The sequence below is a fragment of the Monodelphis domestica genome, chromosome 2 (assembly GCF_027887165.1).
Source record: "Monodelphis domestica isolate mMonDom1 chromosome 2, mMonDom1.pri, whole genome shotgun sequence".
NCBI lineage: Eukaryota > Metazoa > Chordata > Mammalia > Didelphimorphia > Didelphidae > Monodelphis > Monodelphis domestica.
Genome location: NC_077228.1, coordinates 494,923,490 through 494,935,754, shown reverse-complemented (window position 1 = coordinate 494,935,754; position 12,265 = coordinate 494,923,490). Strand labels below are relative to the sequence as shown.

Sequence of the window (12,265 nt, the reverse complement as noted above, 5' to 3'; positions counted from 1 at the left end):
TGTGCACTAGGGTGATATTTTAGAGTTTACTTTCCCAGTCATAGTCCCATCAACCCATGTGATCAAGCAGTTGTTTTTCTTCTGTGTTTCTTTTCCCACAGTTCTTCCTCTGCTTGTGGATTGTGTTCTTTCTCATATGTCCCTCGGAATAGTTCTGGATACATTCGATTTTACATTGGGGGATCTTTTGACAAAGATACTGGGGTGGGTTCCCAAATGTGCTCAGCTGGAGCCTATTATAGTCCCTGGGGATCTGAGAATGCACAAGGAGAGAATTTGCCACTGTTCGAGGGAGAAACTGTTTCTGCAACAGATCTTCTTGCTATACTAAATTCTCTTTTCTAAAACTTAATTTTCTTACCTGTCTTCACTCACTTCTCCTCTGTTTCTGACTCTCTGGACTTTCCCACCTTTCCTCAGCTTCAGTCTCATACCAGAAGATCCATTAGTCTCTGTAGCCTTCTCATGCGGGAAGTCTTCTGCCATGTCAGTCCCCTCCCATTGGTAAATTCTTTCTAGGGACTCCATTTTTTCTGAAGGGCACAGGCAATCCTGATATTCATTCTGTCCCCACCTCTGCTCCTGATTTTCTGGACTATGACATTGTGACCCCACATTGGTATCTTCCCCAGACAACCCAGCTGCCCAGATCCCTTTTGTGTGTTGTCTTTCCTCAATAGAATGCAAGCTCAGGTGTTGTCTTTATTTTTCTTTGTATTTATATTTCTAGCACTTAATCAGTCAGTGTTTAATAAATGATTATTCTTTGCTTTGCCTATCTAGCTAATTTATATAAACTGATAATCAGTGAAAATCTCTCACATGGAAAGAGGGCCTATAAGAGCTTAACCACTCTAGGAAAACACTCCCCAAACCGTTATTGGCTCAGAGTCCTAAAGAAAGAAGTTGGGTGGACCAGCAAGAGTGAAAGGAGACTTACAATGCATTAAACTTAAATGTACCACTGCCAAAAAAAAAAAGACATTGCTGTTTCACTTTTATTGCTCAGGTGGAATGGGCTTTAGATACTTTATATTTGGTCCAGAGGACAAACCTGGGAGTAAATGGCTAAAAACTAGAAAAGCTATTTAACAGACTAAATGGCAGATTCAGGATCCAAAGAGTTCTTAAGAGTTAAGAATCTCACTTGCCTATTTAATAAGGATGGCATCTAAGTTTTTATCTAAAATCCTTGATGATTATGCTAAACAGCTTAAAGGCAAGTATAAATTTGAGGCAGACCAATTACAGACTTTCTTCCAAATTGACAATGAGGCATTATTGACTATTCTTTCTACCAGTCAATTCAGCCCATTTAAATACATAAACAGTTAGCCTATATCTTTCCATCTTTTCCATAGGAATAGTATAAAGCACTTTGCCAAATGCCTTGTATTTGCATACATTCTGTTCCTTGGAATCTACATTTAAAAGGGGACTGGGGAGAATAAGATTAATCCAGCATGAACTGTTTGGCTTTTATTTATTCAAGCATTTTTTTTTGCATGCTGAAAATTTTTTTTATTGATAGAAAGCAATAAAAAAGATTTGGAGACCACACATCTAGACCACCTGCTACACATTAAAGATGAAGAAATACAAGCCCAAACAAGAAAAAGAGCTTGCTTGATATCAAAAGGCAGTGATTAGAACACAGGAATCTTGTCTCCCATTCCAGTTTTCATTCCATTAACAGCAAATAGGGGCAGGGACTGAGCCTGTAACTTAATTGGTATAGGAAACTCTCTGAAATGAGGAAAATCTTTTTTACCTACATAGGTTGATATCTTTTTTTTTTTTTTTGGTACAAATAGTCTATAATAAATGCTCTTGTTCAGTCTTGTCTGACTCTTCCTGTCCCCATCTAGGGTTTTCTTGGCAAAAATGCTGGAGTGTTTTGCCATTTCACAGAAACTAAGGTAAACAAAGTTAAGTGACTTGCCCAGGGTCACACAGCTAAGTGATTGAGGCCAGATTGGAACCTATCCGTTGCAACATGTAGCTGGGCATCGTCGTCGTCGTCATCATCATCATCATCATCATCATCATCATCATCATCATCATCATCATCATCATCACAACAAAGCAATAATTCACATTTATATATTGTGCTTTATTTCCTCAAAACAGTCCTGTTGAGATAGGTGGTACTAGAAGTATTATTATGCACATTTAATAGATGAGTAAACTGAGATTCAGGCTCTGAGACACCTTGAGAAGAACAAGAAAAACATTTTTATTGCTGTCTTTTACCGTTACTTCTTAATCACTTCTAGGGGAAGTCTCTCCCTCTAAAGACATATGCAATAAGGCACAATGTAAGGAACATTGTATTTGGAGTCAGGGATCTTCACAGTCAGAATTTGAAAAAGTCTTTATTTTCCTGGATCTCAAATTTTCATATCTGGAAAATGGTTAGTTTAGACTAAATGACCTTTAGTCTAAATTAAGTGGTAGCTAGATGATGCTGTGAATTAAAGTGCTGGGCATGGAACCAGGAAGACCTGAGTTCAAATTTGCCCCAGTTTCTTTATCTGTCAAATGAGATGGAGAAGGAAATGGCAAACCATTCCAGGATGTTTGCTAAGAAAACCCTAAATGGGGTCATCAAGAGTCTAACAGGGCTACACACACAAAAAAAATGGTTTTTAAGATTTATTGCGACTCTAAATTCTTTACCCTTAGCCACACAATTACTAAATCTCGGAGTTGATACATAAACCCTAATTTCTCTTATACTAATGCCTCTAAAAAACGGGCCTAGTCCTAGGTTCAAATTTGACCTCAGCCACTTCCCAGGTGTGTGACCCTGGGCAAGTCACTTGACCCCCATTGCCTAGCCCTTACCACTCTTCTGCCTTGGAGCCAATACACAGTATTGACTCCAAGACGGAAGGTAAAGGTTTAAAAAAAAAAAGGGCCTAGTTAACTCACATTATAGAACCCAAGAAAGATCTTTTATTAAGTAGTCGTGGCCGAGTGGTTAAGGCGATGGACTTGAAATCCATTGGGGTTTCCCCGCGCAGGTTCGAATCCTGCCGACTACGAAGTGACATTTTAGGGAGCACGGGTTCCATCCCTTTTCAGGCTAAACTAGGTTAAGGATAACCCACAGGCGTCAACACTTAAAGGGAGTGTCTACTTGACACAAGTGAATATTTCCCCTGCCAAGCAGAAGGGGTGGAGATGAAAACCAGTTCATTCCAAATTGAAGTCAGACTCTGAGGTGAATGGACCTCGGTTTAGGCATCAAGGAAGCCAAGCTCATCTACTGCATACTGCGCTATTGCAAGTCTTCACTTTTGCCTTGCTACTGGAGTTGGATGAGAGAAAGGGAGGCTGATGATTTTCTGCAACTTTGCTTCACTTAAGTCCAATTTATGATGCAGTCAAGACACGACTTGGTGATGTCATTTTGATTGTTTCCCAATATGAAAAACAACCAAGTGCCACTGTGATTTCCAAATCTAAAAGTCCCAACCCTAATGTTTCACTTAATTTCTGAACCATGCCTCCACTTTGTCCCTGACCATCTCTACTGAGATTTCTTACAAAACGAAAACAATAGTCTTCTTCCCTGGTCTGGTTAGCCCTAAAAAGAAAAAACAAAACAAATCATTTTTGAGTTCTGAATTCTCTATCTCCCTACTACCTCTCTCATACTATCTGAGAAGGCAAGAAATGTGATACCAATTATACCTATGAAATCATGCAAAAAAGTTGCAAAAATGAATAAACAAGAAAAAATAAAAAGAAAAAAATAAAAATGAAAAATTAGATTACAATACGCACTCAGACTCCATCTTTCTCAGGAGGTAGATAGCATTTTCATCATAAGTCCTTCAGAATATCTTGGATCATTGTATTGATCATAATAAGCCATTCCCAGTTGATCATCATACAATATTGCTGTCACTCTGTACAGTGTTTTCCTGGTCCTGCTCATTTCATTTTGTGTCAGTTCATGTAAGTGTTCAAGGTTTTTCTGAAATCATCCTGTCACATCACTTCTTATAGCACCTACCTTGCTTATTTCCCCTGAAAACACCAATACCCTGAGTCCCACACTTCAGAAATCTCAAAGACATCCTTGGCTCTTCCCTCTCCCATATCACCTACATTCAATCAGTTGCCAATTGGTATTATTCTACCTCACATTTTTCCTCTTCTCACTACAGCCACTATTACTATATTAGTTCAGTCTCTTATGACCACTAACCTAACCTCTTCTAATATCTTTCAAATAGATCTCTCTGCCTCTTCACTTTCAGTTTGTTTTCTGTTATACATTTTTCCAGTTGCCCAAACCTTCCGTTCTGAAAAATCCTTTATTCCAAACTCTTCATTGACTCCTTATTATCTTTAAGATGAAATGCAAACTTTAAAGCTGTCTTTGAAGGCCTATATTTTTGAGATTCTTTTCTTAAATGGGTTAGATAAGCCACCATAGTAGGTATTTGTCAATGAAGTAGAAAAAATATAATCTGAAGAATCTTTGAATCCATTCTTTTTAAATTTTATTTTTTATTCTGAAGTTAACAAACACCAAACAATATGAACACTTTCACATACAAAGCTCACTCTTCCCGTTATATACCATAATTTAGCATTGTTTTCCAAATAATTAATAAAAATTTTAAAAGCTTATTAGCTTTCTTTCTCTTTCTTTGTTTCTTTCCTCCTTCTCCTCCTCTCCCTCCCTTCCTCTTTCCTTCCCTCTGTCTCTCCTTCCCTTCCTTCCTTTTTGGTAATACTATTATTAATCCCACTGTCCTCCCAACGTATCCCACCATTCCCCCAAAAATCTGAAAGAAAAGCAAGTTTTGTATCACATATGCATGATGAAGGAAAACAAATTCCCACCATGGCTGTGACTAAAACTACATGCTGATTATATACCTTAACCTCATCTCCTTACTCTCAGATGTGTTTTATAAGCATGGTTCATAACCAGGCAACTGGACTGCTTAGCTATCACTTAACAAACATTGGCTTAGCTCCTACTAGTAAATCCAAGACTTCCTTCCTACTTGCCAAGCACTGAAAATAGAAAGATGAAAAAGAAAAAGAAACATCTCTATTCTGTCAATACCTTGGACACATAGTTTTTAAAATGTCGAAGTTTTTTTTTACTAAAAGGAATGCAGTTTGATTTCCTTTCTTTCATTGTTTCGATCTCTTCTTTCATTGTTTCGATCTTTTCAGGATTAAAAAAAACAGTGATAGTGAATAAACAGAAAAACTCATTTCAGAAACCAGTTTTTCACAAACATGGTACAGTCGGGAGAAAAAAAAATTGTTTCCGCCCGGTTTCGAACCGGGGACCTTTCGCGTGTTAGGCGAACGTGATAACCACTACACTACGGAAACGCTGCTTATGCGAGCTTTCTCATTAGTGACTCATAAAAATGATATGACAGCAAGTTTTTTTTTGTTTTTTTGTTTTTTTTGTCGTTTTGAAATTTTTGACAGATTTAATGGTTTTCTGACCAAGATAAAATGTAGAATTTTTTTAGATGTTTTCTAAACTATGAAAATCTCTTACGTCTTATTTGCAATAAATGGAATGGAATAATGATGTAAAGTAATTATGAGGCTTATAGAATAGGATTGTTGACAGAATCAAATAATACAAGTCAAACGATTTGTGAATCCTAAATCACGATATGTAAAGTTCTAGAACTTTGATTCCTTAGAGATTTGATGTTCCAAGATTTACAATCATACAATAGCAGCAGGAAAAGATTTTTATTGAAAAGATAAATCTTTACATCAGGGAGCACATTAGAAATATTATAAATATTGTGTTAAATTAAACAATTGTGCTTAATAATTGTATAGTTACCTATGTAATAATTGTGTAAGGATATAATTTAATAAATGCTTCCCCCCTTGCTCTATCTTCTGTCAGCTGTGGGGCTAAAATGTTCCAGCTGCAGTGCCTGTCCCAAACATATGCACTGATGTCATATGAACGGGTCATTCAAGCTCCCATAACATTCTAACCAAAAGGCAATTTTTCATACCTGTATGGATTTTTAGGCGCATCTTTTGTAAATAATCATAAATTTCAAAATACTTTGATCTATACACTCAATTACCTTGAAACGTATGGATAAGAAATAATTTTTTTATTCAAAAGAAAAAAGGTAAACTGAAGACCAGAATTGGAAAGTATTTGAATGGGCTTTTTACAAATTGTTTTTAAAAATATTGACAAATGAGAACTATTTTAAGATAAATGTACTTTTTCATCTCAGATTCTTTCAAAGTTCTAATAAGAGCTTTTGATGTCTGGTAGTCGTGGCCGAGTGGTTAAGGCGATGGACTTGAAATCCATTGGGGTCTCCCCGCGCAGGTTCGAATCCTGCCGACTACGAGGTGGAGTTTTAAAGAATGAGTGTGTTATTCTCTAATAGAATGGGATTAAGTATGAATGTTTATATTTGAGGTACCTCTTCCAAATATTTCCCTTTGCCCCTGCCACACAGTAGTAGTGAAATCGACTTCTTTTCCTGATCCCCTCATTACTCACCCTAACACACACACCATATATGAATGATCTCTGGCTCCAGTATTCCTCTCTGTTCCTTTTGCACAAGGAGATTATAAGGAAACATGCTAGCCATTACAGAGAGGATATAGACTTGGGATACAGAGCAGGACACCTTTCTATTTTTCACTAAAGAAAAAGGGACATAAAATATATTTAACTTTTTTTTTTTTTAATAGAGAGGTGAAGATGTACTAGAGATGTGAACCGTTACAGGCACTTTCAGCTGAGATACCTGGGTATTGTTAGTTCTACTTGACTATTTTATATAGATATCGATATCCTTGGGGAACATCCATACTGGGTGAATATGACCTGGATGAAAATCTGGCAAAAGAGACTGAGAAAGGATGATCAGAGAGTTAGAAGGAGAACCAGGAGAATGCAGAATCATGAAAACCTGTGATGGCAAATCTTTTAGAGACAATGTGCCATGCCCTGCCTTCCCCCCTGAGTGACAGGTGCCCCCCGCCCCCACACACACACAGGGAAGGGAAAAAGTGCTCCCACTGGGCTGCTGCAAAAAAAATTTAAAATAAAAATCCATTGCAGTAAAACTAATGGGATTCTTCCTTAAACTGGTTTTTAAATCCATTAAATATATAATTGCAAAGTAAACTGATTATCTTGACATTGTTATAAAAATTATTTTAAAAAGTTTCACAAACTCCAGGTTAAGAACCTCTAAAAGGAGGTAAGAAAAATGAGAATTATTATTAACTTCCCCTCCCCCAAACTACCTAGAGGAAGACCCTAAGGACTGCTGGAAAATTAAGCCACGTTTCCTTCTAGTAAACCCATTTCTACAAGGAAGGATACAGTACTCTAAACCTAGAATATTTTCTGGGATGGAGACACCTCAAAGCACTCTAGGTGGATAGAGTGGACTTCTGCTCTCCTGGATTTTCATAATCTACATAGCTCACAGTATCTATAAGAGGTAAAGTCTTTATCTGTTCCTCCAAATTCTCCTTCAGACACTTGCTACTCCATGATTCTCAGTCACCCTTGATCCAAGAACATTTCAACTGGTTCTAAGAGTTCTCTTTTATGCAAATATTCCCTTTCTTGGTCCTGAAACTCCTGTTTGATCCAGGAGCCTCTCCCTTCCTATGTCACTATTGCTCCACTCCTGTTACAACTGATTCCTGTAGGTCTTGGCTTGACTAGGTAACCTCTTACTTTATTTTGGACCTATGTATTTTGGCACCATTCATACCAATAAAGCTCCCTCAAAAAAGGGATTAATAAGAAATAAAACTGGCAAGTCAGGTAAAAGCTAGATTGTGGAGGGCCTTACCTGACAAGCTTGGACAGCTATATTTTATTCTTTGATCTAAGGGTTTTAACCTTTTTTTTTTTAATCTGTCATGTACAATGTAGTTCTTGTAAAAAGGACAATTTATCAGAATAATGTGTTTAAATTCATAATGGAAGGAAATGCTGAATTTCTGTCAGATATTAGTGAAAATAAAGTTGTAATTTCCCCCCCTCTAAGTTCACAGGCTTCCCCTAAAATCTATCCATGAACCCCTTCTGTGGATGCCAAGTCAAGAACCACTGTGTTAGGCAATAAAGAGCCAAAGGATTTTGTACAGGGAAGTGATATAGTGAATCTGTGTCAAAAGCTGATTATTTTGAGATATACAAGAAACTAACACAAATATAAAAAGACAGAGACAAATATAGAAAGACACAAATATGTAAGACCAAGGGCCATTCCCCAATGAATAAGGAGAAAAAGTATTTTAGCAAACAGGTCTCAAAAGAATTAACAACTAGTAACAACCATATGAAAGATAGCTCCAGATAGTTAATAATGAGGAGGGTAATCAAAACAACTCAGGTTTCAGTTCAGACATAATCAATTGGCAATGCTGATGAAACAGGGGAATAGTCAATGTTGGAAGGATTATAAAAAACCAGGCACACTAATATCCTGTTAATGGAGCTGTGTGAAAGTCTATCTGGACAGAGATCTGGAATTATAGTAAGAAAATCACTAACATATTCATACATTTTAATCAGAGAACTCCTTGCTAACCATATATCCAAAAGGGGGTCAAAATCAGAGAAAAAGAAAACAAAACAAAAATATTCATAACAGTGCTTTTTGTCCATTCTTTGAGAAGTACTTAATACATTGTAATGCATAAATGTAATGGAATATTATTGTACTGTAAGAAATGGTGAATAAAATCAGTGCAGAGAAACATACAGGGAATATTTAAAAGAACTGATACAAAGTGAAATAAGGAGAAATAGAAAAACAATATACTCATGAACTACAATAATGCATAGAGAACAATCAACAGGTCATACTTTTGATCTGTTGGTTAGTTTTGCTGAACAGTTTTTCTCTTTTACTCTATTCCAAGGATACATATGGAAATAATGATGATGCAAAAGCAAAAGATATAAATATAAAAAAAATACAAGAAAGTCATTTTGGCACTTAAAGAGAGAGGCTGGAAACAGGGAGACCAATTGAAATTCTCTAGTCTAAGGGAGAAATAATGATGCTTGAGTGTGTGGAGAAGGAGCTGGATGCAAAGATAATAGACTCAACAAGATTTGATAAATTATAGGATATTGGTGGGAATTGGGGGGGGGGGGGGAGTGAGGATGAGGGCAAGAAGGTGAGGAAGAGCTAAAAGAGGAAAGAGCTATAGATAGCCTGGAGTTTATGAAGCTGGGTAATTGCAAGCATTGAAAGTGAATAGGAAGAGCTAGTTTACTTGAAAGAGAATGTGAGCTCTGTTTTGAATATTGTGATTTTGAAATTATATACTCAACAAGCAGCTGAAGATATATGTTTGTGAAAGATTTGGGATAATTTGGGGGCCTCTGCAAAAAAAAATGATGATTAAAATCTCCAAGAGAGGCACACGGGGAGGAGGGGGGAGAGGGACAACATAAAAGCCCTGGAAGATAGGATGAACATTGATGAAATGATAAGGTAATCATTGGAAAGAGAAAATATTTCAGCTAAACATATTTCTTGTAATTGCAGCTACATATTGCAATATTTATATAAGTCTACAAAAAGGAACAAAACTCCCCAAACATGAAGTTCTTATTTCAAACTGAGTGCCCAAGAAGTGAGAAAACAGTACTTTCCTTCAAGAATATATTGTAATGAGGGAGACAGTAAATAGTTAAATACAAGATAGAGTAGATACAAAGTAACCTTTAAAAAATCAATTAAGTCTCATCACCCTTTTCTTTTTCAATAGCATAGGGTGGTTAGTTTTTTAGCATTTACATAGAAACATTTACTTCTGAGAACATAATCACAAAAACAGACTTGCTTTCCCCACCGGTGGGTGATGAAATCCTTCTCCTCGATGAAAGGTATGCTTTTAAAGTTTTTTTTTTTTATTCTGATGGCATTTAAAAAAACAAAACACCTCCGGACCGTGGTGTGTGTTTTTTTTTAAACCAAAACTTAGCTAGCAGAGGATGGTTTCGATCCATCGACCTCTGGGTTATGGGCCCAGCACGCTTCCGCTGCGCCACTCTGCTACTGAAAGCCTTTTTGGACTGATTCCTATTAGGGTTACTATTATGCTAGTATTTTAGAGAATTGGGATTATTTGTGTTGATTTATGCTAATTTTCATCTTAACGAAACAAATCTTCCCAAACTTCGTCCCCGGAGCCTGCTCTCACTTTCGAGTTAGCTCTATAGCGGCTCAGTCTTCCAGGAGAGCCAAATATGCCACGTGAGATTGAAAATGTAAGCATGTAAGGTGCACGTGCGCACTCACTTACCGTAGTGGAGGTGCTGGGGAGGAGGATGTGTGCCTGCGCACACAAGCTCAGAGAGCGTGGGAAAAGAAGGGAGAGGCGAAACGCACTGGGCGGATCTTTAGTGTTTTGGGTGACCTGTTCTCCAGCCGAGGCCAAAGCTAATCCTTACAAACTGCAACTACTTTGAAGTTACCTGGGAATGGGCTAGAAACCAAATATTAGGGAGTTGAGATGTCTTCGTAACACCAACGTCGCACCAGGACAGTGACTAAAGCAGTCCCTGCCCTCAGTTATTTATACTCTATTTGGGTCAGAGGAACAACATATTCACACCTAAGTAAATACAAAATATAAAAAGTGAATACTTGAGTAATTTCAGGGGAGAGACTGAGAAAACAGGAAAAGGCATAGTTTAGAAGACCCACAAACAGCCCATTTCTTGAATGCTGTTTTTAAAAAGGGCTGGGTTTTTTTTTTTTAATGAATATTGGAGATTTTAAAGTAAATGTACAATAAACATGGCATTAGCTCACCTAGAGGCATCAACCATAAACTAGCAAAAGGTCTCTAGAAATCCTCACAGGTTATCTCTTCCACTCACATCTTTTAAGGAGTATGATTCTAGGATCACAGATTTATAAATGGAAAGAACCATAGAGATCATCTTTTAATCAATATACATTTATTAAGCTCCTACCACATGCCAGGCACTGTGCTAAGCGATGGGGATACAAAAAGAAACAAAAGCCATTCCTTGTCTTCTAGTCCAGGCTCATTTTACAATACAAAAAATCTAGTCCAATTTCATTTTGCAAATGGGGAAACTGAGATTCTAAGAGATTAAGTGAATCACTCAAGGACCTATAGAGAAATAAACTTTAGAGGCACGGTTTGACTCCAAGCCCTTTGTATCCAGATATTTTCCCAACTACATTTTGCATTATTAACTTGTGTAAGGCTAACTGAATTGCGTAGGATTCAGATCTGGTTTCCTGTAGAGCTTCTCATCACCTGACCTTCCCTTATTCAGTGTTTGAACTAAATGATCCCTAGAGTAGTTTCATCCCTAAAATTCTATAATTCAGCTCAGTCAAGTCATTTCTATAATTTTGGCACTGGCCCAGGTCGAAGTTGCTGCAGAGTAAAGCAAATATGAGAAGCCCTCAGAGAAACTACATATAAACGAAGTCTAATAAGGAGTCATGTGTCGTTCTCATTTCTATAGGCAGAAAAGAAGCAAGATTCCAGACATATTTGTCCTTTGTTTTATTTACAGATTCTGTCTGCCGAATTTTCCAAGAAACCCGTTTGAAAATCTTTGTCTAGTATCGAAATAAGAAAATCTGAAGGAAAAAGTCACTAGTTAGTGTAGTCTCTAGGGGGAGGAGCTAAAGTTTTTTTAGTTGATAAAAACAAAAGAGGCGGGAAACGAGATTTTTGTCCCGCCCCTTAAGTGCAGTCGCCAAACAGGTCGGCACTTGGGTTATATAAGTCATTGCTCCGCCTAGGCAGTTATTCAGCTCTTAGCTTTCTCTTCCTGTTGTTTTCATCCTAAGTTCTCACCATGTCCGGACGAGGAAAGGGAGGAAAAGGGCTTGGCAAGGGTGGTGCCAAGCGGCATAGAAAAGTGCTCCGCGATAATATCCAGGGTATCACCAAGCCTGCCATTCGCCGTCTGGCTCGGCGCGGCGGCGTCAAGCGTATCTCAGGGCTCATCTACGAGGAGACCCGCGGTGTGCTGAAGGTTTTCCTGGAGAACGTGATCCGGGACGCCGTCACCTACACCGAGCACGCCAAGAGGAAGACAGTCACCGCCATGGACGTGGTCTACGCGCTCAAACGTCAGGGCAGAACCCTCTACGGATTCGGCGGCTAAACTAGCAGTCCAAATTCAGGTCTTAACTAAAATTTTAAAGGCCCTTTTCAGGGCCCCCCATCTTCTCCTTAAAGAGAGCTGAAA

At 37.8% G+C, this 12,265-nt stretch overlaps 1 protein-coding gene and 4 non-coding genes across 5 annotated transcripts; 3 read left to right on the top strand and 2 right to left on the bottom strand.

The window, feature by feature from the left end:
- The first annotated feature begins 2,965 nt into the window (after nucleotides 1-2,965).
- Nucleotides 2,966-3,047, top strand: TRNAS-UGA (transfer RNA serine (anticodon UGA)). The gene has a single exon. It is a non-coding gene; the product is annotated as a tRNA-Ser (tRNA).
- Nucleotides 3,048-5,297: 2,250 nt separating this feature from the next.
- TRNAV-AAC (transfer RNA valine (anticodon AAC)) lies at nucleotides 5,298-5,370 on the bottom strand. The gene has a single exon. It is a non-coding gene; the product is annotated as a tRNA-Val (tRNA).
- A 927-nt stretch (nucleotides 5,371-6,297) lies between these two features.
- On the top strand, nucleotides 6,298-6,379 carry TRNAS-UGA (transfer RNA serine (anticodon UGA)). Its single transcript has one exon. It is a non-coding gene; the product is annotated as a tRNA-Ser (tRNA).
- A 3,627-nt stretch (nucleotides 6,380-10,006) lies between these two features.
- On the bottom strand, nucleotides 10,007-10,078 carry TRNAM-CAU (transfer RNA methionine (anticodon CAU)). The gene has a single exon. It is a non-coding gene; the product is annotated as a tRNA-Met (tRNA).
- Nucleotides 10,079-11,812: 1,734 nt separating this feature from the next.
- Nucleotides 11,813-12,236, top strand: LOC100013379 (histone H4). Its single transcript, XM_007485351.3, has one exon. The coding sequence runs from the start codon at nucleotides 11,870-11,872 to the stop codon at nucleotides 12,179-12,181; it is 312 nt and encodes a 103-aa protein (XP_007485413.1). The 5' UTR covers nucleotides 11,813-11,869; the 3' UTR covers nucleotides 12,182-12,236.
- Nucleotides 12,237-12,265: the final 29 nt, after the last annotated feature.